The sequence below is a fragment of the Tamandua tetradactyla genome, chromosome 15 (genome assembly GCF_023851605.1).
Source record: "Tamandua tetradactyla isolate mTamTet1 chromosome 15, mTamTet1.pri, whole genome shotgun sequence".
Lineage (NCBI taxonomy): Eukaryota > Metazoa > Chordata > Mammalia > Pilosa > Myrmecophagidae > Tamandua > Tamandua tetradactyla.
Genome location: NC_135341.1, coordinates 82,014,942 through 82,039,809, shown reverse-complemented (window position 1 = coordinate 82,039,809; position 24,868 = coordinate 82,014,942). Strand labels below are relative to the sequence as shown.

The 24,868-nt window shown below is 48.6% G+C and overlaps 1 protein-coding gene across 1 annotated transcript; it reads left to right on the top strand.

The window, feature by feature from the left end:
* The first annotated feature begins 3,501 nt into the window (after positions 1 to 3,501).
* LOC143657637 (cilium assembly protein DZIP1L-like) lies at positions 3,502 to 24,811 on the top strand. The gene is made up of 11 exons (XM_077130222.1): positions 3,502 to 4,010; positions 5,347 to 5,431; positions 7,477 to 7,598; positions 8,344 to 8,505; positions 11,508 to 11,636; positions 12,956 to 13,018; positions 14,552 to 14,692; positions 17,506 to 17,536; positions 18,570 to 18,623; positions 21,609 to 21,742; positions 22,453 to 24,811. The coding sequence occupies exons 1-11, from the start codon at positions 3,510 to 3,512 to the stop codon at positions 22,666 to 22,668; spliced, it is 1,638 nt and encodes a 545-aa protein (XP_076986337.1). The 5' UTR covers positions 3,502 to 3,509; the 3' UTR covers positions 22,669 to 24,811.
* The last annotated feature ends 57 nt before the right edge of the window (positions 24,812 to 24,868 follow it).

Sequence of the window (24,868 nt, the reverse complement as noted above, 5' to 3'; positions counted from 1 at the left end):
GTTCCCCCGACCTAACATTCCAGCCTTTTTGTGATAATAGGGCGCCGAGATCTTTCTGGCTACTTCCTGCTGTAATGGGGCGACGTGGGGTTATAGGCTGGAACCGTCATGGCCAGGGGAGTGGGGAGGCTGGCTGTAGGAATCTGGTGAGGAAGGCAGGTGATGATAATGATGCAGGAGGATTTGGTTGACTGCCACCCGGGATAGTTCCTTTATGTGTCCCTGAAGGAAGTTGAGGAGGCAGGGAGCCAATCTGTGGTGGATGCAGTGGTGAGCCGAAGGAACCCTTGTCGCTGGCCATGTGGAGGAAGGAGGAGAGAGAAAGCCCGGGCGCCTCTGGCCAGGCAGGCAGCACCCACGCTCCTCCCTCTAGCACAATGTTGAAGAATAGTGGTGACAGAGGGCATCCTTGTCTTGTTCCCAATCTTAGAGGGAAGGAAAGCTTTCAGTCTCTCACCACTGAGTACAATGCTAGCTTTGGGTTTTTTCATATATGCCCTTTGTCATATTGTGGCTGCCCCTTTTAAGGACATATGCCCTCCAGTTTGTCACAGTCCCCAACACTTCCTATGCCAACACTCCCTACTGCAGTGTTTCAGAATCAGTAAGTCTGAGGTGAGAACCTGCATTTCTAACAAGTTCCCAGGCGACACTGATGCTGCTGGTCTTGGGCCCACACTTTGAGAACCACGGCTTTACTTGACCTTGGACAGGAGCGGAGGAAGCAGTTGCTATTTCTCATCAAGCTCATTCTGTGACAAGCCTGTTTCACTCACTTAATGTTACTTTTCTGGCCCCTGTGGCATTTGGGTTTGCAGTTTCTGGTATAATTAGTATTGGATCCGTAGCCCTAAGAGAGAGATGGTCAGGACTGATGGGGCAGGGAGCGTGCGCTTGGGAGGCTGAGGCTCAGCCTTGGGCAGGCTGCGGTTAGCCGAGGCTGTGGGTATGTGTGGGCTCACCCCCAGGCAGAGGGCTTTAAGACCAGGCTAAGGGGTTTGGATTTGATACTGTGGCAACAAGCCATGCTGAGCTCTGGGGTGGGGGACATGGGTGAACAGCAGAATATTGGGGGACACTAGCCTATGCTGCCTTAAAGAATTGGGAAGGGATGGTAACCGAGGGAACTGGCTGGAAGGAGCAGTCAAAGGATGGGAGAGCTGAGAGAGAGTGGCTGGAGAGTGCTTTGCCTTATAACTGGGAGAGGGCTGTTGGCAAACATCTGAGGCCAGAGCTTAAAGAGTTAAGCAGTGGCGGTCCTCGGGCCAGCTCGGAGCCTGTGGGAGGACAGGAGGTGGGTGTCCTGTTACCCTTGTCCACCGCCTCCCTGATGACTCGCTGTTGCTCTGGGCACGGTGTGTTGTGAGCAATTGTCGCCGAGGCTTGGGTGACGCGGTTGCAGCTTGGAGCCGGGCATGGTGAGTATCCTGTCACCTGCCCCCTGTTTCCCTCCACCTGGCCCGTTACATTGGAGCGTGCCGGTCTTCCTTTTGTGGCCGTGGTGGGGTGCTTGTGGCTGCATATTTTTGTGGCTGCGTATTTGTGTTTTGGGGTACATGTTGGGGGCGAGTATCAGGGAGGGGAAGGATGGGAGCTGAAGCTGAAAAGCTGGGTGGGTGGGGTCCTATGGGTGGGCTTTAAGACCAGGCTAAGGGGTTTGGATTTGGTACTGTGCCAACCAAACACGCTGAGCTCTGCGGTGGGGGATGGGGTGTGCGTAATACACTTGGGGAGCCCCAGCACCCACCACTGGGCCCAGCACACATGGCCATGCAGCAAATGGGAGGGCAGTGAGTAAAAGGATGCATTGGAGATTTGAGGGATGAAATGTGATCATCTGACCAAAGCAAAAATTTAGGATAAATAGCCCTCAAAATTAATGTTGGGTGATTCAAATCCAGCTTTGGAGCCAGATGTACCTGCAATTGTACTTCAGTTGTGCCTTTCTTACCTGGGGCAAGCCACTTAAGTGCTCCGGACCTCAGTATCCTGGTTTGTAAACTGGCATGATAATACCTGCCTGTAGGTTTGTATTTGGCATTAGGGCCCAGCACAGAGGCTGGCACCCCTGCATATTGGCCGGTATTATTAGTGAGGGATTTCCCCCTCACTTCTGCCACCCTCCCAGGGGCCTGGGGGCGGGCAGGGCAGGCTGAACGCCACCTTTCACAGGTGTAGACAGCAAGACGGCTGGGGCCAGGCGTGCTGCTGAGGGCCTGCCTCTCTTTGCAAACCTGATGGTTCCCTGAGTCCTTTTTCTCTTTCATGAGGTCAATGATCTTTCTCTTCTCTAACTTTCCATTGTACAGAAAAGTCTGAATCACATAATCTAGAAAGAACTTGATTAGACAGGGTGTTGTGTACCTCTTGTTGCCCCAGTCAGATTCTAAGTTCTTCAGTGGCAGAAATTGTATATATTTTTTTCTTTTAAAAAAGATGAAAGTAACAGATGATGATGAGAAGTGACTTTAATAGTACTGAGAAGTGGAAAGTGCAAAGTAAAGGTCTTCTGACCTCTATTTCTATTTTCCAGCAGTAATTATAGTGAACAGCTTGTGGTCTCTTTCCAGAAATAGTCTGGAAATAAAATAAAATAAAAATAATATAATGAATAATAAATAAATATATTTTATACAAGTTTGATTACATATTATATATGAATGATAAATATAAATAACATATGCGTACATGTATTTCTTTTAGTTAAGGATTAGATATTGTTTTTATTTTAAAAACATTTTTCTTTTTGGAGTAGCTATACGTTTACCCCAGAAAAGTATGCAGAAAATACAGAGCACCTGTCATGTATTTCTTTTATGATGTGGAATACAGATGTGCTGTACAGAGGGCTGAGTTAGTCCTGTTCGTTATAGCATTGTGTCGTTGGCCTGTGAAAGGCCTATCATGTCCGTCTGTCTTTTTTGTCTGTGCATCTGTCTATCCATCCACCCATCTCCCACCCCCACATCATCCATCTGCTAATTTATTTATTCCCATTTCACACTCCCATTTCTCTTCTCCCTTGTATAAAACCATTCGAATGTGCATGTTTATATATGTATGCATTCTTTATTTTGTGAGTTATTGTTAAATGTGATCATATAAATAGATCATTAAAAATAGGAAAAAATATATATATACACATACACACACCTTGTTCTATATCTTCTCTTTTTCATGCAACGTATTTCAGAGATAATTCCATGTCACTGTGTGTAATGCTGCCTTATTCTTTTCCATAGTGGCACACAGTACTTCATACTTTATTCACGCAGTCCCGCCCCGTTCTTCTCCGCAGATTCGGCCACACTGGCACGTGCAGACACTCTACAGCTGCTTGCAGACACCTGGCTCGCCCCACCGGGGCGCTGGCTGGGCAGGAGTGCAGCGCCGGCAGCCCCTGCAGCCACCCGTCCTGGCCTCACTGGGACTCACTTCTCTTCCCCAGGCCTTGCCGCCGCTCGCGTTCCTGCTGCCGTGGCCTCGGGGACAGCCGTCTTACCCCGCCCATGCAGCCCGCCGCCGTCGCTGCCCAGGGCCTCGGCGGGCCCCCCTTCGGGGCCTACACCCCGCCCGCCTTCAAGTTCCAGCCGCGCCGCGAGAGTGTGGACTGGCGGCGCATTAGTGCCCTGGACGTGGAGCGCGTGGCGCGGGAGCTGGACGTGGCCACCCTGCAGGAGAACATCGCCGGCGTCACCTTCTGCAGCCTGGACCGGGAGGCATGCAGCCGCTGCGGGCAGCCCGTGGACCCCGCGCTGCTCAAGGTGCTGCGCCTGGCGCAGCTGACCATCGAGTACCTGCTGCACTGCCAGGACTGCCTGAGCGCCGGCGTGGCCCAGCTGGAGGCGCGGCTGCAGGCCAGTCTGGGCCAGCAGGAGCGTGGCCAGCAGGAGCTGGGCCGCCGGGCCGATGAGCTCAAGGGTGTGCGCGAGGAGAGCCGCCGGCGCCGCAAGATGATCAGCGCCCTGCAGCAGCTGCTCCTGCAGACCGGCGCCCACGGCTGCCACCCGGTGCGGAGCCTCCGCGGGACCCCGCAGGGGCGGGCGGCGTGTCCCAGCCAGGCGGTCACCCCCCACTTACGCTCCCCCCCACCTCCCCTGCCGCACCAGCCCCGAGGCCTCTGTGAGGCTTCTCCTTGTTCAGAGTGCAGCCCTCAGCTGGTTTGGGCCTTCAAGAAATGTATAGTTTGGGGGTAGGTGGGACAGAAGGAATCATTATGATAGAATGTTAATTGATAGAATGATAATTGATATAACTGCTGTAAGATAGAGTTAATTACCTTACAAAGGGTTAGAACCCTTTCAGCACTCTAACCTGGTTTAGGCCCATAGGAAATTTATTGGTTGATTTTAACTGAAAAGGTTTGGTGGGTGTCAGGTGTGGCTTGCCCCAGGAATCAGATATGGCTGCAGAATCGAGTTTCTTGCTCTGCAGCTCTTGGCTCTTCTTCCTCTGTGTAATTTAGTTACATGGCTTACATGGTTGCAAGAGAGACTGGGACGTAAAGTCTTTATTTTCAGTGACATCATGACTTGCTAAAAATCAAGGTTTCTGTTACAAAGGAAGGGGAAAATGCATTTGGGGACGCCAACTGGCAGAGTCTGTTCCATTGCCTTTGTGCAAAGATAGCAAATAGACTTCACTTTACTCTGCCCTCTTACTCTGATTGATTGGCTGTGGCAACCTGCAAAGTTTTCCTCTGAAGTTTTACAATGGAAAGATAATATGCAGTGACTGACATGCATTTAGGAAACGGAAGTGGAATTACAGATGTTATTTATTTGCTGTCTCTGCCTCTGGTGTTTTTTCACCCTGGGATGGGGCTTGGGCATATTTTAAAACTTTCTACTATGGAAAATTTTAAACACAGTGATAGAGAGAAAGTCACAATGAACCTTTATCTGCACACCACCCAGCCACTCACCAACTCTTGGCTGATATTTTGTTTGTTCCTCTATCCACTCTCTCCCACCCCTGGATTATTTTGAGGCATATTTGTCATATGATTTCATCTATAGATATTTCAGTATGTATCTCTGAAAAAGCAAGAACTTCCACTTTTAAGCATAATACCATCAACCGCACCAAAAGCCAACAAAACTCTAACCTCATCCACAAAACTTTGTCACCATCATCAAATATCCAGCCGGTGGTCTTGGTTCCCCAGGGCATGGGTAGTTTTAAAGCTCCAGGTGAGTCTGGTGTGCAGCTCGGATGGGGGACTCGCTGGGCTCAGTCGGTCAGCTCCATTTCCCAAGTGGCTCAGGGGGCCTGAGGGGTGGGGAGGACTCCGGGCCGACTGGGCCAGGCTAATCCTGTGGCCCCCCCTGTTTCCTCTCTGTGCAGTGCCACCTGTGTGACAAGACGTTCATGAACGCCACCTTCCTGCGGGGCCACATCCAGCGTAGGCACGCGGGCTCGGCCGACGGCGGTGAGCGCTGGTGGCACCCTGGGGCGGGGGCGGGCCCGGAGCTGGTCTCCCGTGGGTGGAGGCACCTGCAGCCCGGGGTCTGAGCCTCCTCGGCCTGTTGAGGACGTGATGTGCGCGTGTGGGGCTGGGGAGCGTGTCTGGCCGCGGGCAGGGAAGGTGGATGGCGAGGTGGTGTCGTCTCGGTTTTGTCCCTGTCTATTGTGGGACCTTGGCCGTGGCTTCCCCCTTGGGGTCTCAGGGGCCTCTGCTGAGAATAGGGGCAGCCGGACCCCTGCTCAGAGGTCCCTTTCCTCCCAGCCCCCTGCGCACCTGGCGTTGTCTGAGACTACTGGCAAGGAGCGTAAATGAGCCACTGACCAGCTTTTTGATTTTTCTATTTACTCGAGTATATTATCATGACTTCATCATTTTAATATTACCATTTCAAGTTTTGGCATGCTTTTTGCCAAAAGAGGTATGCGAAAAAGATCTGTGGACCTTTTTTTTGAGGTTCAACAAGAAATATCTGTTAAAATAGCTAAATATAAAAATCCCCATTTTTCTTATTCCCCATCTTTTAACTCCCCTTTCAAAGAACAGGTTTAATATTTTCAAATAGTAGCATTTATTTAATTATGATGCATTTATTATGTATCTAATACTTTTTGGAGCTTCATTCGAGGCTGCTAAGGAAAAACATTTCCCATTTGTTAAATAATTTTTTTCTGATAAACATATGTCTTTGATATAGGAAATTTAAATACAGAAGTATAGAAAAGAGAAAATAAAAAATCATGCATGATATTACCAGTGGTTAATATTTTGGTGTATTCTCTGTCAGTTTTTTCTTTATATCTGTATAAACATTTAGTATGCAATTTTGACTATTGCTTATTTTCATTTAAGGATGTATCACATTTTCCATCGTCACTGAATCATTTTTGCAAATAGGATTTTTAATGGCTGTATGGTGTTCCCTCATGTGGCTATCATAATTTATTTCATAGTTTCCTCCTGTTAAATATATGTCTACTTTATTTGTCTACTTTAAATCACATGATGTTGAGCATTCTTGTGTGTAAATCTGTGTGTATACCCCTGATTATTTCTTAATGTAAAGTCCTCCTGCAAAGTGAGGGAAATGTGTTCTCAAGACAACTTTTATTTATTGTATATGTCCTTTTGTTCTCAGACAGCCAGCTATTTAGGTGCCCCAGCAAGCCTATGCCACACTGTCTTCAAATCACTTTATTAGACCAAATTAATTTCTGCTGCATGTAAAAATCGCTTGTTTCCAAAAAGTCCCACCTGAGAAAAGCCGTGTCTCTTTTCAAAGGGAAGCCTTAGAGTTTTAATAAAAAGTCATAAATGTTTAAGTACAGTTGGTGTTTTTCTCACTAATCATTAACTCTTGCTTTGTCAGTGTGTAGTTTAGTTAAAATGTTCTTTTATAATTCATTCTTAATCTTTTTTGATCTTAATTTTTTAAAAATATACACTTTAAAGCAATATTGGTTAAAATATTTCTTCATAACACACGCTACAGATTTAGAACTATACATTTAAGTATCAGTTACTGAAACAGTGAACTTATAACTGCAATTACTGTCATTACTTTAAATCCCTCTCTGCTGTCAGGGTACATAGGTACGTTCTGTGTAGTCGTTCTATGCATGCTATTTGGCATTTTCCTTTTGTTACTCTAGTAATCTTACATGCACATTTCCCTGTGTTCGTACTGTCAAAATATGTAGTGTAAAATGACAGTACAATAATAGTTGCCATTTATTGAGCTGTCATGGGAGACGCTATGTTAAGCACTTTACATTATTATTGCATTTGATCCTCACAACAATCTTCGGAGTTATAACTGCTGTAATTATTTTCATTTTGTAGTCTGGGGGAAACTGAGGCTCGGGCAGGTGATGTAGTTTTCGCAGGGTCAGTCTTCTTAGTGGCACAGCTGGTCTCATCCAGACAGGTGACTGAGGAGGAGGCGGTGAGGGATTACACTGGATTGATGTTTTTACTTAGGCTGGTCACTTTCTCTTTGCGGGGACCCGCAGGAAAGCAGAAGAATCCGGAGCAGCCAGTGAAGGAGGTGTTAGAAGAGCTCCAGGCCAAGCTAAAGCGGACCCAAGAGGAGCTGGAAGCCCAGCGGGAGGCTGAGAGGCAGCGGCAGCTCCAGGTGGGCCCGGAGAGGAGACGGGCGGAGACGGGGCTCCTCCACTGCCTGGGAGACCACGATGTGTCTCTTGGGCCTAACATTCCAGCTGGATTCCTGGACCTGGGGCCTCAGAGCTGGAGGGCACTTTCTCAGGCTTGGCAAACTATTTCCGGTAGCCTGGAAAGGCAAACGGAATGTTTCTGCGCAACCTGGCATGCTCTGACCGAAAGTGGGGCAGGGAGTTGCGGTTTTGTGCATTATTCAGCACCCTCTAAGGGCTATGTGAACCTTAATTTTATTTCATTTTATTTTTTTGCATGGGCAGGCTCCAGAAATCGAATGAACCTTAATTTTAAACTTTAGATAGCTCTTTGAGGACAAAGGCTGGGTCTGATTTCAAAAGCTCCAGAACCCAGCCCAGAGGAGGTGCTTAATAAATGTTTGTAGAATGAAAGTGGATGAACCTGCCTCATCGATTCCTTCCTATATCCATTCATCATGCATTTATTGAGCACCAGCTATGCCAGGCATTGTGCGAAGCATAAAGAGAGAGAAGACATGATCCCTCTCTTCAAGGGACTTCAGAGTTTAGATAAATGTGTGGTTTGCAGCAGCCCATTCTGAGTCCAAACAACGGGGACAGAAGGACAGAAATTCTTGGGCCCCGATGGTGATTTAAGCAGACCAAGGGCCCTGGCACATCCTCAGTAAACACGTGCCATGATGTGGAATCAGTGATTCCATTGTTTGTTGCTTTTCTTTGTAGGAAGCAGAGATGACTCGTCAGAGGGAAATAGAAGCTAAGAAAGAATTGGATGAATGGAAAGAAAAAGAGCGGACCAAGCTTTATGGGGAAATAGAGAACCTAAAGAAATTATTTTGGGATGAATTTAGAAGTGTTGCCAGTCAGAACTCCACATTAGAAGAGGTACCTGACATGAGAGGCTTTTCCGAGTTCTTTTGTTGAAACTCTGCTGGTTTGTTCACATAATTCATTTTTCAGTTTGTGCAGGTTTTATTTCATCTGTCCTTTGGGGGCTCATACACTGTGAGGCCGATTCCAGAGGCTCAGGGTGTCGGGTTGAGTCCCTGTTCCATCACATACTGGCTGGGTGACTTTGTGACTTGGGGCAAGTATTTAACTTCTCAGTGTCTCAGTTTCTTTTTGGTAAGACCAGTCGCTAAAAAGGTTAAATTAGCATTTAGAACAGTGCTTGGTTTATGGCAAAAATTCCCTAGATATTATCCTTATTTTTGCAGCAGGCTTTTCATTGCTGGATAAGAAATGAAAGAACATTTATATGAATGCATCTTCTCCCCAACAGAGTCACTGAGTGCTGGCTACCTGCCAGACACGCCATTGGCCCCTGTGGGGTTTGTACAAAATAGTTCACATTTACCGACTGCATTTACTATTTTCCAGCTCTTGTGCAGAGCACTTTTATACATTAACTTTTAATCCTCTCCACAAACAAATTGCATTTAACCTTCTCAGTGTAGATTAATCATTTATTTATTAATTCCTTTTTTAAAGGTCTTTAAAAAAAAGCTATTATGACTCCTCCTTGGCAGGTGAGGAAACTGAAGTCAATTAACTTGCCCAAGGTCACACAACTAATAAGAGGTGGGGCTGGGATTTGAATTTAGTTCTTAAAAGGCCAAGATCCCCACTCTACTGGATATATTAATAAGTTTACACAGGAAAACTGTGCTGAGGATGTGCTGGACCGTATCTTCCTATACAAGCCTCTGTGACTAAAACTGGATCAGGGAAAACGTTTTGAGGAAAATATTTTCAAATGTATTTAGCTCTCATTAGTCTTCCTGACATCAAAGAGAAACCGTTCTGGTGTTTTGAAAATGAACCGTTTTATGGTGTTTTTCACAGTCACTTTGCATTTTGCCTAAAGACACAAAGCCCAGTCACTTTCCAAAAGGGGACTGTCATGGGACATGCTGGAGCCCATCCTCTTAGACTGAGACTTAAATGGAAAGTTGAGGATGGATGTCATGGGACATGCTGGAGCCCATCCTCTTAGACTGAGACTTAAATGGAAAGTTGAGGATGGAGGGCAGTGAGGTTGAAATGGGACCTGAATGTGAGTGTGTGTGTGCACGTGTGTGTGTGTTAGTGCTCTCCACGGTGGCCAGGCGTGATCTGTGGGACACAGGGTCTGTGCCACTTGTTCCTTTGCTCATCTGACCTCCCCGAGCCCCACAGCCCCCCTGACATGGCACTGGCTGATGGTCAATAAATAGGTATTGATTGTAAAGGGAAGTTATTGTTCAGAAACTCCCTCATTCAACTGTCAAAGGGTTATACTTTCAGTTAGAAAGTTCTGAGTTTTGGTAAATCAGGATATAATTCTCACTGTCCATGGTTTTTTTTTTTTTTTATCTTGGATCATATTCCCTTAAATTGGAGCGTATATATATATATATATATATATATATATATATAGTCTTTTCCCTATAGGATTACTTATGTTGTGTTTTTGTGTTTGTGTGTTTCATCTCTTGTCCTCTCACCTAATATTTTATTATTTTACTTTTATGAAAGCATAGGCATCCAACTGGTTATTACATTCTCAGTATAGTTGGATGATTATTTTGTTAATTTATTTTTAAAATTTCTGGGAAAAATAATCAAGATTATTTGTCATCAAGAATGATGATGAAAACTACTTCAAAATAGTTCATTTTCAAAATACAAGAAAAGGTTCTCCTTGATGTTTGGAGGACCAATGAGGGCTAAATGTATTTGGGAAATAGTTTTCCTCAAGACTTTTTCCCTGATACAGAAGTCTGGGAGCTTACTCTGGTGAAGTTACCTAACTAAAGAGAGCACTTCAGATGTGAGGTAAATTCAGTGGCCAAAGGATTCGTTAGTTGAAAAGAAAATATTTTGAGGTTATAATGCCACGCAAGCCAGTTCCAAGATGTGGTCATAAGCAGCCACGTGGAGGCCAGAGGTGACACATCAGGAGGAGGAGCTGTGCATACATCTGGAAAAGCATTTGATTCCATGAAAATATTCAGGGAGTTTAGAAATGCTTAACATTTGGATCCAGTAAGACATAAGCAGTAACTAAGAGCAAAGATTAGTAATTAGCAAGAAGGGAACCAAGTTAAATGCAGAAAATTGCCATGAAAATATTTAGGGAGTTTAGAAATGCTTAACGTTTGGATTCAATAACACATAAGCAGTAAATGAGAGCAAAGATTAGCAATTAGCAAGAAAGATACCAAGTTAAACACAGGAAATTGCAGTTCCTTCAAGTTTTAATAGGACGTAAGAGTTTTACACAGTAATAGAGCTAAGGATATGTTGCTTTTGTTACTACAGTAGTGAAATACTTTCAGTATAAACGTAAGTAGGAGAAGGGCATTGTCTCTGATCTGATTTTCCATGCCTTTTCCTTCAGAAAAGCTCAGGAATCACCAGGCATTGACAACACAGCTCCTAGACTTGCAAAGCCAGGATGATTATTTTGTGTGTCTGTGTGTGTGGGGTGGGGTGGGGAAGAGAATGACAGGAATCCTCAGGGAATGGTCTGGGATGCCTGAGAGCCTCCCTGAGGTTCTAAGAGACAGTTCTTTACAGCCTGAGACTGAGAGAGACATGGGGCAGTCATCTGATGAGCGTGGGTTTTGAGTACTGAAGAAGTTAAGTGAAATTGAGATTGCACTTTTGAATTCTGCTCTTCATGGGAACCTGCATCTCCTGTATGAAAGCTGAGCCCTTGAGAGAATTGTGGTGAGGGGAGTGCTGATTTGTGTGAATACTTGCTGGCATGTAGGTGGCTAGTGTGGACAAGCTGGGGGTTCTTGACTGGGGTGAGGTGTGCCCTTTGGATGCAGCTCCAGGTATAAAAGACAGCTTCATGCTCGGGTGTTCATCTGAATAAACGTGTGCCTTGGACTTTTCAGAAACTGCAGGCACTGCAGTCCCACAGGATGACAGAGTCCAACCTTGGATCACTGCGGGACCAGGAGACCGAGGAGCTACTGAGGCAGGCTCAGGAGCTCCAGGTGCTGAAGGAGAAGACGGAAATGCAGGTTAGCTGCCATCACATACTTTTCTACCCAGAGCCAGCAAAGAACCATGTTATCTTCCAAGAAGGTCTCAGATTTTTGCTTTATAGATTTATGGAAGTTGAACAATACTAAAGTTTTCTCTATTTTCAGACCTTCTCCCAACACTTGAAATCTCAAAAAGGGGTTCTCAGGTGAGGCTGGTGCTATGCATGTGTGAAATGTCAGATTCATCTGGAGATCTTTAACAAACTACATAAAACCGGGTCGCTTTTGCCCCATTTTAATCTCAATCCAGTTGAAACACAACCCTTAGAAGGTGTGAAAGTCTCCTGGATTTGAGATATTTGAGATGGAATCAGTGTGGGATGCTGGGAAGTGTTTAACAACCAGCTCTCCAGAACTAAATAAAATGCCCCGATTTGTAGGAGTTTCCCATTTCCATGGTGTAAATATCATGGCGGGTTTCAGGTTACCAATGTGAGGTCATTGAATATGGAGTTGGGAAGAAATGTGCACAATCCTCTCTCATGAGCTGGGAAGAGGTGGCTCTAGCCACTACTGGGTGACTCTTACTGCATCCTAGTTATGTGTTGGCCAATATCACTGATAAATTCCATGGGAAAGAAGGGCAGTTGGCATGGCCATTAAATCATGTTGCATTTCTATTTGTTCTCCAAGTTTGTTGAGAAAGAGCTTCATTAATGGCTAACCAATGACAGCAGTAAAGTGTTTTTCCTGTCCGTGTTTCACAAGTTGCATATTTTAAAAAGCATTTCTTCTTCTAGGAACTCTGTTCAGAGCCTTTGCCTGCTAATGTTTTTCTTACCAATTTATGAATTTGTGTAAAGTATGGAATAGCCCTTTGTGGTCTTGCAGCTATTTCCCCTGAGTTTTCTATTGATTCTTCAACTTTATTGATCATAGTTTTGGCCATATGAAAATTTATAATGTTTATGTGGTCAGAATGACACACTATCAATCTTTTCTCTATGGCTTCCCCCACTCTGAAATTTGTAAAGAAAATCCTCCTGTGTTTTCTTTTAGTACTTCTTTAATCTTATTTTTTATGTTTAAACCTTTGACTCACCTGGGATTTATTTTAGTTGACGATGTAAAGTAACCATCTGAGCTCTTAGTATTTTCAGGCAGCTTGCCACTTGCTCCAACACCATTAGTTAATAATCTGTTTCTCCCCAGACTGTTTCCATTTCTTTTCCATCTTTGTCTGACCTTTCTATTCTGCCTCTAAATCATGGGCCAGTATTTTTAAATGCCTGTAGTTTTATAATATGTTTTAATATCGAGAGTGGCCCATTTGATAAACTTTTAATCTTTTTCAGAAACAGGAGTGGAAGAGAAAAGTGAAGGAACTGCAGGACGAGCACCTGGCTCAGAAGAGGGAGGTAATTGTTGTTGGGTGGCCTGGGGAACCTGGCTTCCCACGACCTCCTCGCAGCATTCAGCACTTCCACCTGCTTAGCTGCTGATACTGCTCCTTGGAGCTGACCCCCATCGGTGCCCAGAAGGGGTCAGCTGCCCAGTCAGGCTTCCCTGGACAGTAGCAGGTCCTCCAGGTCTTCTCTTCTGAACACAATCCTCCACGCTGGGGGTCCCCTTTGCAGGGACCCCTTGAGGTGCTTCAAGAAGGTGGGATTAAGTCTGAGATAAATAGCCTGGTCATTTCCTGGGTGGATGATGCTTTGAAAAGCCCATCCAGGAAAGAGCCAGGCAGCTGTGGACCTCAGTAGTTCAGGGGGAGCCTAAGTGGAAAGTCCTGGCTACTCAGAGCAGTGAACAGAGAACGTCGGGCCTCAAGGCAGAGGAAGCAGCTTCTGTGGACATGCCTTGGAGGTGGTGGCCAGTGGAGGCAGCCGCCAGTGGAGGCGGAGGCCGGTTGACAGGAGCCCCGGGTTCTGCCTGCTTCCGTGAAAGCTAAGACGATGAACGCACTTAGACCAAAGTTTAGTGTGTGGCAGGTACTTCCTCCACCAGCCCAGGACACACAATAATTCCTATCTGAAGATTTAATTTTATTTGAAACATTTAAACCGCAAACATTTAAAAATAGGAAATACATCCATGTAGTTCCAAAGGGAAAAGAAATTTGAAAAGGCACTGTTTCGGTTTGCTAAAGCTGCCGGAATGCATTATACCAGAAATGGATTGGCTTTTGCAATAAGGGATTTATTAGGTTACATGTTTATAGTTCTAAGGCGTTGAAAACCTTCAAATTAAGGCATCAACAAGAGGATACTTCACCCAAGAAAGGCCAGTCACGTCTGGGGTCTCTCTGTTAGCTGGGAAGGCACGTGGCTGACATCTCCTGGTCCTTTGCTCCCAGATTGTATTGCTTTCAGCTTCTGATTCCAGTGGCTCTCTATGTCCAAGCATCTCCAAACATCTGTGTCTGGGAGTCTGCTCCCTGAGCCACTCTGAGCTCTCTTTCTCTGTGGACTCCAGTAAACTAATTAAGACCCCTCCTTGAATGGCTGGGGCCACGTCTCCATGGGAATCATCTAATCAAAAGGTCCCACTGGAATAATAGGTCTGCTCCCAAAGATTGGATTAGGGTTAGAAGAGCTTGGCCTTTCTGGGGTACGTAATAGTTTTAAACCAGCACAGGTATACCAAGTAAAGTCTCATTCCCACCCCATTTGTCTGATGAATTTTGAATGGACTCAACTTACCTGACTGTCCCCTGTTGGGTGGCCACCCTTGGCGGAGCTCCTTTCCTGCTCTGGCCCTAGGGGACTGCACGCAGTTCTCACTTCCCCTCAGGCACAGCTTGAAAATGTTTCAGACCTGGAAGGTGGTTAGCAAACCACCTGCCCAGGTCTGGAAGGCCTCTCCCCTGCTTCAGGTGAGACCCCCACCAGCATTTGCCCACAGGTGAGGGGCCTGCAGGTGTTTCACTGACCCCCCCCCCCCCCCACCAGCTGCAGGAGGAGAATGAGAGGCTCCAGGCCTCCCTGTCTCAGGATCAGAGGAAAGCTGCTGCCCAGGCCCAGCGCCAGATCAGCGCCCTCCATGCCCGGCTCCAGGACCAAGCCAGGCTCATCGCCTCCCAGGAGGAGCGGGTAGGTCTGCCCCTCCCTGCCTCCAGGCCCTGGGGCCCTGAGGCCTCTCCCCGCAAGGCTCTCCTTGGGTTCTTCCAGGAGCCTCAGCACTAGCCCTGTTAGCCGGGCATTTTAAGGAGAGAGAAGGGTTCTCAGGCATGCAGGGATCACACCATATGGCTGGGCCCCCCACCCCCACCCCCCTCAGGGGCTGCTGGTAGAGGGGCTCACTCACTCTCACCCCAGACGCCATATCAAGTAGTGGCAGCTGGTTGGGACTTTACTCATTACCCCTGTAAGCCTCGCTGTAGCCTTTGAAGGTGGCATCGTTTTCTCCTCATCCTCATTTAGCAGGTGACAGCACCTCACCTGAGTCTACTTGGGGCACTCAGTAAATGACAGGGGCGCGAGTCTGCCCTGGCCAGGCAGGTTAAATCCAAAACTTGGGCTTCTAACAGTACGTTTTCACATAAGATGTCTTGGTCAGTATTTTTTCCCCTTAATTAACAGCCTCTGATGAGGTAGTCAGATACACCAGTGGGATGAGGAGACATTAGCTAAGCGGCCCCCTCCTAAAACTGGTCCCTGTGACTCCTCATCTACTGCTGATGATCCTCTGTCCAGCCCAGGCCCCACTGCCGGTCCCGAGCCCAGGCCTGTGGGAAGCTGTACCTGCTCCTGCCCGAGCCCCTCCCGTGGCCGCAGGTCCCCGCCACTCCCACCTCACGGGCCAGCCTCCACCGAGCTTATCTGGGTGTCCATTGTCACCGTCCAGTCACTCTTCCTCTCCCTGCTCCCTGTGCTATTTGTGCTTTTGTTTTCCCAGCCACACTTGACGCGGTCAACATATCTAACCCAGTGCCTGGATGCTTTTCTTTTCATTATTTCTATCAAAATTGCTTTTGGCTCTTTGCTGCTGTGGTGACCTCAGGTTTAGGCTGAAGGTTTCCTTCTTAGCTTAGTCAGGACTCCTGTTTGCCAAAAGTTCATTTAGGATATCATTGGCTAAACATAGCAAAATAAATTAATAGGAGTTTATTTTTATCATAAAATCAAGACTAGAGGTGGAAAGTTGCTGAACTCTGTTCAGCAGTATAGTTATATCATTGGAAATTCAGACTTTTTCTTTCTTTTTCACCATCTCTAGTGTGTATTATTGTTCTCATGCCTGACTCCTCATAGTCACAAGGTGGCTACCATCACACCAAGCATCACAACCATATTCAAAGGAGGAAGTTAATGAAAAGGCCCCTCCTTAAGTCTTCTGTTTATCTTATTGGTCAAAACTGTCACATTGGAAATAATCTGCGAGGAATTCTGGGGAAGTAATAATTAGTTTAACAGTCTGTAGAGGTTGGCAAGGAAGGAAAGATTTGGAGATGGATGTTGGATGAGTCGTATTTCAGTGTATGGCAGAGAAAGTTACAAAAAGCAGCTCAAGCTTAAGCAGAAGAGGAATGAATTGGAACCAGGCGTTTTCCTCTGCTGTGTGTCTTCCTTTCTTTCTATCTGCTTCATGTCTCTCTTTTACCCTAAAGATGAGCTGCCTCTCACAATCTGATCCGTGGGGCAAGTAACTAACCAAAGCAACAACACGAGACAAAACACACAAAAATTTAGCTGCTGGCATCTCGACTTTCTAACACTACCAGTCCAGCCACCCAGGAGGCCCCGCTCCACAGTCTCAGCTTGAAACTGCACCGTCCCCTACGGCTGTGGTGTGAGGTTCTGTCGAGTGGGGCTCTCCCGCTGGAGCCCGGTGGACGGAGAAGAGGTGATCCTGGAAATGGGAGGCTGGGCAGACAGTTGAGTGAATGTCCACCTCGTCCCTCCAGGCAGGAGTTGTTATCCGCTCTCCTTCCTCCCGAGCGGGCTCAGCTCAGGGGTGCACAGTGCGGGAGGGGGTCTCGCCTCTGGCCCCGCTGTTCTCCTGCTTGGCATCAGTGGCACTGACCGCGTGCCCAGGCGCCTTCCCGCCTGCTGCCCCGCACAGCCTCCCTCCACGCCGCGCGCGCTCTCTGAGGAGGGGCCGTTCTTGCCCCCCCCCCAGCTCTGGAAGGGGGCATGCGACACCATCTTGATTGCTGTACTGCCCTGTCATTATCCCCCCCCTCTTTTTTTTTTATCCAGAAACATTTTAATCTCTTAAAAAACAAAGCAAAACAAACAAGGACAAAAAAGGAACAAAAGAACAAAACCCCAAACCTACTTTGCTCCTTTTCACAACAGTGCACATTTTAACCATAATTTAGTTATGGCTGCAAAATGTCAGAAGATTTTTTTTAATGCATCCTCTATAAGGTATTTAAAAAGAAGAAAGAGCAAAATATGTTGTGCCCTCTAGTCTTTAATTGGCAGAAATCTGCCCCCCCCAAAAAAACTATTGCATTTCAGCGACATCACCAAAAACACAGAGCATAATACCCCTTCATCGATGCCTTAGATGCTGGCATGACCCAAGTCATTTATTTTTCATTTCCAATCCCCCCACCCTATAACATCCACCTCTTCAAAAGAACGCGTAAAAATATTTTTAAGATTTTTTAATGTTTAAAAGGTGAAAACAAACAAACAAGAAACGGATTGATTCCGATGCTTCATACATCCATAAACTAAACCAAAAACGAAGTTTAAAAGCAAGAACAAACTGCTGCTGCATGTGAGGACAGCAGATGTGCTGGGGCCCCGGGCAGTGCCCTGGGAGCTCCTCCCGGGTCCCGAAGGGTGGCGTGGAAACCGTGGCTGTCTCTCCCTCACCGTGCTACGCGGGCCGCTGCCCTGAGCTGCCCGGCGACAGTCCGTGCGGGCTGTAACCTCTGTCCACCTCTTTGCAGATCCAGACCCTATCTCTCAGGAAGGTGGAGGGTGAGTCTGCATGGGGTGGTTTGTAACCTCCTTGGCTGTTGTCCTGGGCTCTCCCCCTCCCTCCTTTCCCCACCACTCAATTTATAGGTTGAGGATTGATGACAGCAGCTCATGGGACCCGTGGTGTCAGGCGGGGGGCAGGAAAGAAGGGAAGCCGTTGGACTCTGGGACGGACAGGCCTCTCGTCTGGAGTTAGAGCTGAAGGCTTTCTGTAGGGGCTGGCGGGATGAGCTGCTGGCCTGTTCTCTGTGGGATACGGGGCATGCGGGAGGGTGAGGGTGAGGGGGCAGGACAGTGACTGACAGAGCAGACTCTTTCTCCTCCTCTGTACCTGTGGTCCCGTGTGCAGCAAGTTGACCCCCAATGCACGTGAGCGTGGCCGGTTTGGCATATACTCTCTCTTCCTTCTGGGCACTCTGGTGCGCAGGGCTGGGCTGGTGAGGACGTGGTGGTGGGATGGGGTGCAGGTGTTGCTATCTATAGGTAGACAGTAAACCCCCAGCAGACTCTTTCTGCTGAGTGGACCCTGCCCCCAAACCCCACCCCTAGCTCCCCTTTCCTATCCCTATAGCTGTCCTTTTTCACTAACCCACATCTCTTCCTTGCCTTGGGGCTTATCTGCAGGGACCACCCTTGCAGTGGCCTCATACTTTCTGAGCCGGGGCAGGGTAGGTGTCATTAGCATCAGCATGGGCCATGCATGTTGCCAAGTGCTTCAGGGCCACCGTCTCAGGACACCATCTGCAGGGTTTATTGTGGACTGGGCATTGTTATCTTCTTTATGTAGATGAGGAGAGAGGCTCAGAGAGGTCCCAGGACTTGCCACTGCATGCACAGCTCGTGGGGGCGGAGCTGGAAGGTGAACTCTGATCTCCGCTTGCAGGGTCTGTCGGTGGTGGTCCCTACTCCTTCCTGCCCCCCTCCGATGGGGATGAAATAATGGGGAGTGGGGGTGGGGTTGCTCCATATCTTTCTTTAAGCTGGGGAGGGGACCCAGGGCACCGGAGCCACTAACTCTTCCTCCTCTCCCCAGGGGTTCTTCAGGGGCCAAAGACCAAGGACACAGAGGCGGAGTCTTCTGAGGAAGGTAGGAACTCACTTTCTTAACTGGGAGTCCAGTGCAGAAAACAGATGTGCTGCCCTCTTCACTGATGAGGTTGTCTCTGCTTAACTGTATCTGCACATGGGAAGCCAGAATGGGGGAAACAGAGGGCATGAAATAAATATTTAAACACTTTGTATATGCCAGGTATTTTATATGCAGCTCCTTACATGTGATTTGCTGGTTTTCTGATGGGGAGACCAGGCTTGGGGAGAATCAGTAACTTGCCTAGAGTCACAGAGCTGGAGAGGAGTGGAGGTGGGAATCCTGGCGGTGTCTCGTTCAGGGCCTGTGCCCTGCCTCTCGCCTGTCACCTGGTACTGTCCAAAGCACTGGAAGAGAACTCGCTGCCTTGGTCTAAAAACAGCCTTAGCGGTTTTATTCTGTGCGATAAGAGGGCTGCAGGTATTCCCAGAGGGCCTGGGTGTGCGGGGAGCCTGCACCAGGTGCCTGCTAATTTTTTCCTCCCGTTCAGTGACTGATTCTGATTTGCAGAGCTCCTGACTGGTGTTGAGATGGAATGCAAAAGAAGTGAACACAAACAAACAAACAAATAACCCCTAGCCATGCTCCCTGGCCACAGGGCGCTCCCGTGGAGAGATCAGACAGCAGGTGCAGGCATTGCACTGACCGGGCACCCGCTGGGGCAAGGCTTTTACAGGACAATTTCACAGATACATTCAGGGAGGGGCTGGTGTCACCCAAGAGTTCATCATGGGGTATTTTATTTTTAAATGTTTATATTTTGAGAAGGTAATCGATGCAGCTGGCAACAATAAAAATGGTAGAAAAGGGTGCAGTGAGAAGCAGACCTCCCTCTTTCCCGGCTGTCCAGTGTCCTCTCCACAGGGTCCATTGTCAAAGGTTTCTCACTGATCTTTCTAGAGATACTCTGCAAATACAAGCATGTGCGTGGGCATATTCTTTTCCCTCTTCCCAAATGGAAGCACACTATACATAATGCTCTGTAGTTATTTTTCCTAACAACTTGTCTGGGAAATCATTTTTGTGTTTTTAGGACTCTATTATTCTATTGGATAAACGAACCAAAAGTTATTAAATTTATTTAACCAGTTGTCTCCTATTTACCCCTTACTATCCCTTCCCCCACCCCCAGTATTTTAAATGATGAATTCTCCTATTGCATTAAACCCTAGGATGTTATAGCAAAAAATAGTTACCTGTAAATTTATTGAAGTTAGTTGAGAAACAAGGTGGGATGAGCCCTGCCTTCGCAAACTGGGGGTGCAAAGTCCTAGAGAAGAGGAGGCTGAGATGGGTGAGTCAGCGGAGACCCCCCCCCCCACCTTGCCTCTATCCTGTTATACCGGGGGCTTCACTTCTGGTCACGCTGTGCTGAGACTGTGCATCTGCCGCCCTGCTCCATCCCCTCTTTCCCCAGGCCAGCAGGCCTGCAGCCTCACTTGGGAACTTGTTAGAAATGCAAATTCACCAATTCTTCCCTTTCCCAGACACGCGGAATGGAGAACTCTGGGGAGTTGGGGATCCAGCAGCAATCTGCTTTCCCAGGCTTTCCAGGCCGTTCTGATCTCGTTTGAGAACCTGTGCTGGCCCAGCGGCTCACTAGACCTGGCTGCACATTAAGGTCCACCCTCACTGCCCCCCAGCTTGTAAATGTCTGGAGGACCCGTGCCACATCCCAGGCCAATCACAGCAGGAGACTTAGCGGTGGGACCCAGTTACCAGTGTTATTTAAAGCTCCCAGATGACTCCACTGTGCAGCCAAGGTTCAGGTCCTGCCCCAGGACAAATGTGAGTGAGCATCGGACTCACCAGGAGGGCCTTAGAACGGATTTCTGGGCCCCACCCCCAGATTTTTGGATGCCTTAGTTCTGGAATGGGGTCTGGGAATATGCCTTTCTAACAAGCGACCAGGTGATAGCCTGGAACCCCGTTTTGGTGGTTCTAGAACCTGGCTGTTTGATTCATCTGGGGAGTTTTTTAAAGAAAAATGCAAACCTGGGGCATTATTTTCAGAGATTCAGGGGTAATGAGTCTGGGTCCAGGTGCAGGTGCTTCTGCTGTGCAGCCCGAGCTGAGAATCGGCATCCTGGCCTGCGAGGACTGAGGGAAGGGAGGTGGGCTTGTCCTGTGGCCTCAGAGCCCAGCTGGTTGGGCCACACCCGTGCTGATTGCTCAGCCAGTGGAGGGCTGGGTCCTGGTTCAGCCTTGGAGATCTCCTCCTTGGACCCCAAGTGTGCTTCGGGGGGGACTCCCCTGGCACACCCCGGACTGCCCCTGCAGTTACCTCGTTTTGTTGTGATTGCTTATTTCATTACCTTCTGGATCAATGTTTCTTAAGGTGTGGTCTCTGACGCACCTGTATCAGAATCATCTGGGCATGCTAAAATGCAGATTCCAGGGCCCTTTCCCAGACATCTGGAATCAGACTCCCTGGGGTTAGGGCAGGGAATGTGGATTTTAAACCTGCGCCTGGGTGATTCTGATTTATGCTGAAACTGGAGGGAGAGCCACAAGAACCCTGAAGGGAGCAGGGGCCTGTCCACCTCGTGCACCATTTTATCCCCAGGATCAGAACCGAGCTTGGCCCATGGTGGGTGCCTAGCAATGGGGTGGGGGCATCCGCTGGGGTCAGATTGTGCTGATGCTGGAAGGAGGCAGAGCCTGGAATCTGGGATCAGATGGGGTTCCGGGAACTAGCTGCTGCCTGGTGCACAAGTGCGGATCAGAAGCTGAGCCCAGGTCTTCACAGTCTACACTGGCAGTGGGGAGAATCCTGAGGGTGAGTGGGTGGGTCTGAGGAGCGGTACCCAGGAGCAGAAACACCCCAGCTTCTGACCCGGGGGTGGATATGCAGGCACGGGCAGTGGCCCGGAGCTCACAGGACCGAGACGGGGGTCACTGGCAGAAGGAGGGCCAGGCGCATGCAGGGGGCCATGGGAAAGGAGCCTTCAGACCTCAGCTGACCTTGGGGATTGTCTGCTGCAGAGCTGGAGGAGTCCCGAGAGGGAGAGCAGAAAGCACTGGCGGTCCTCAGGAAAAACCCCACCTTGCTGAAGCAGTTCAGGCCAGTCCTGGAGGACACCCTGGAAGAGAAACTGGAGAGCATGGGCATAAAGAGGGTAAGTCCCAGGGTCACTATTTTCGGGACTGATCCCTACAATTTAGACACAAGCTCTTGTTCAACTGACGATGTCCAGTTGTTCTTTGCATTGTGAATGCATAACTTGTGGCAATTGGGACTCCTCCCGAGTCAAGGAGCCCACCCGGCTTCTGCCTCCATCTCACAGCAGCAGTGTGTTTCTCGCTGCGTTTCCCCCAGCTGCTGCTCACCACGCCTTCCCTGGCTCATGATGTCCCTACCACATCCGGACTGCCCGGTGCTCTCCACTCAGTGTAACCTACTTCCTTCTGTGTCCCGAATTAAATTTCCCGACAGAAGGAATTTAATTGGCTCCGTCCTGCCTCTGGCTGGGTCCCGCTTGGGTGAAGGTCCATCTCCTGGTTAAGTGTCTGTGGTCCGTGTGGGGGGTCAGCCAGGTAGGGGGGAGCACATCCCATCTAAGTCCCATATGTTGTGACGTGAAGGAGATTGTAATACAACTACTTTGCTTTATCCTGCTGCACACATTTCAACGAGGCTTCCAAACCCTAAACTGCCACACTTGGAGCAACATGTGTGGTCACTGCTCCCTACTGGACCTGGTCTCATCACGTCCCAGGAAGCAGGTGGCACCGATCACAGGGATTCCAGCCCAGCAGCAGTGGGCGGGAGAGGCTTGGAGGAGGAAGGGAGCCTCTGCCTCCAGAGGTAAGTGTCTACCTCTTTCAGGATGCGAAGGGAATCTCGCTTCAGACTCTCAGACACCTGGAGTCCCTCCTACGAGCCCAGCGGGAGCAAAAGGCTGCGAGGTTTTCGGAATTTCTGAGTCTGCGAGAAAAGCTCATCAAGGAAGCCACCAGCAAAGTGAAGGCGAGACAGAGGGATGGGGCAGGGGCGTCCCAGCCGGATGCTGAGCGTCCAGGTAGGTCGGCCCCGGGGCTGTGACTGTGAGAGCACCTGGGCTTGTCTGCACACAAGGGGTGTCATCCGTGCATTGAGGCACTGTGCTCAAGTCCGAGCTGGGGAGGCCCTCAGAGGTTATTGAGTCCAGCGTCCCCTCCTGGGGAAACAGTCCAGGGGGAGGGGAACTGTTTGTTCAGGGTCACTCAGAGATAGATGGAGAGCCAGACCTAGACCTCGGGCTCAGCCCTATGGTCTCTCTTAGACATGCCCACTCACTGAGCAGTTTAAATCCTGCTCTGCTTTACTTGCTTGGATCACACGTTGAGCTTCTCTCCAGCAGACAGCAGCCCCGTTCAGTGTCTCGAAACCAGGTGTGCCGGTGGCGGGACACAGGCCCGATACCTGGGGACAGTGAGAAAAATATAAACCAAATGCAGACCTCCTTAGAACACAGCCATTCCCTGGTCTTCGAGCCATGGAGGGGCAGGAGAGGCTGGGCCAGGTCTGCACGTGGACACATCCACGGAGCCCAGTCTTGGTTCCCTGGGCCCTGTCCCAGCCATGGCTTTGCCACTTGTCTGTGTCCCTGGGGACCCTGAGAAGGGAAGGCCCTCATGGCTCTCGTGACGTGGATGTCCCTGTCCTCAGGTTGCTTATAGAGCAAGGGAACGTGTGTTCTTCCTGAGTCTCAGAGTCCCTCATTCCTTGGAAGCTTTCCTGATCACAGGGCTCTGTAACCGGGGGCTCTGGGTGGGGGGTGTTCAGTGGGCCCAGGGTCTCTCCTGCAGGGTGACAACCCAGCGCCTTTCCCCATGCCTGATTGGTTATGGGCGGATGAGGCCAGCAGGTGGTCAGCTCATTTCTCTCCTCATGTCCAGATAGCCCTGACCTGAGTGTGTCATATGAAGGAATTTTCCAGAGTGTAGGCCACATGGCTCTGGGAACTGAGAGATGATTTTAGTTGGTACATGGACCAATAGTTTAAAAATTTAATTATTTTTCATGTGAATTAGAGAAGATATTGCTAATGTCAATCCTGTGATCTTGTGGAAATTACTTGGACAAGGATAAAGCAGGTATTTTATGTTTAAAAATGGTGTCATTTTATATAAAAATGTTACTAGGATAACAGGATAGTTGGTATGAGAATCTTGTCGATGATCTGGGAAACTTTGTCCTATTTAGTTTAAACTTCTAGTCTTAAAACCTGTAAGGAGAGCACAGCTCTTCGTCTTGCACAGCAGTTTCAGGCAGAGTACTCACATCTCAAGGCTGTTTGTCCTGGTTGCTGCCTGGTCTTTCATGTCTCAGTTTAAGGTCATGTTTCCCTGCACGTAGGTGCAACTGTTTGTCCATTCACTCATTCAGTGCCATGTTTGCTGAGGGCTGGCTCAGACTGGGACCTGCCATCTCACCTGGGAAACCAGGCAGGGCTAGGTGAGGAGCATGGGGGTGGGGGGAGCTCAGAGGAGGGAGGGGACAAGGATTCAGGGAAGGGGATCGGAAACACCGTCCATGGCCCAGCCTCCAGGACAAAGGAAAGGGGTCTTGCTCCTTCTCAGTGCCATTCTCCCACTCCAGCCCTTTTTCCCGAAGTCAGAAAGCAGGAGCCTTGCCCTTGCCTGGTTTTGTGGTTCTGCCTTCTCTGGGATGTCCCTGGAGTGTGGGGTGAGCAGTGTTTTTGTAGCAGACTTTGAGGATTTCTCTTTCCAGCTCTGCACCATGTGTTCTCTTTGTAGGACCCACACGTGCTGTACTAGCGCAAGCCTCCCCTCGGCTCACACCTCACCTCTTGTCCTGTGTTGGGGCAAGGCAGTGGCAAGTGCACTGGCTGTGGGGCAGGCAGTGACCTGGGTGTGCATCTGTCACTCACTCCCATTGAATCCAGGACAAGTCCCTTAGTCTCTCAGAGCCTCTGCAAAGGAGGGAACATGATACTCTTTTGAGATGCTAGAGGGACACATGGAGACTGTATGCAAATGCTTAGCTTGCTGTCCGTCCGGTAAAGAACAGTCGTAAGCTATTATTGTTGTTAATCGTCCCTTGGCAAGCTTCTCTGTGCCTTCCCTTCCCTTCACTCTTTCCTAGTAAAAGGTCCTCTTCTGAGTTAATGTATTCTCTGAGAGCAGCACATTTCAAGCTTTTTTTGACTCTGACCTGCAGTAAGAAATGCATTTGAAATTGTGACACGTGTACGAATTTTATGGAGCAGTACTTGTTGTGACTCCCGCGATATGCGTTC

Bases quoted from the DNA above. Each gene is read 5' to 3' on its own strand.
- LOC143657637 (XM_077130222.1), top strand. From the start codon at position 3,510: ATGCAGCCCGCCGCCGTCGCTGCCCAGGGCCTCGGCGGGCCCCCCTTC. The intron at 7,599-8,343 runs GTGGGCCCGGAG...TTTTCTTTGTAG, and splicing joins AGAGGCAGCGGCAGCTCCAG to GAAGCAGAGATGACTCGTCA. The intron at 8,506-11,507 runs GTACCTGACATG...TGGACTTTTCAG, and splicing joins AGAACTCCACATTAGAAGAG to AAACTGCAGGCACTGCAGTC.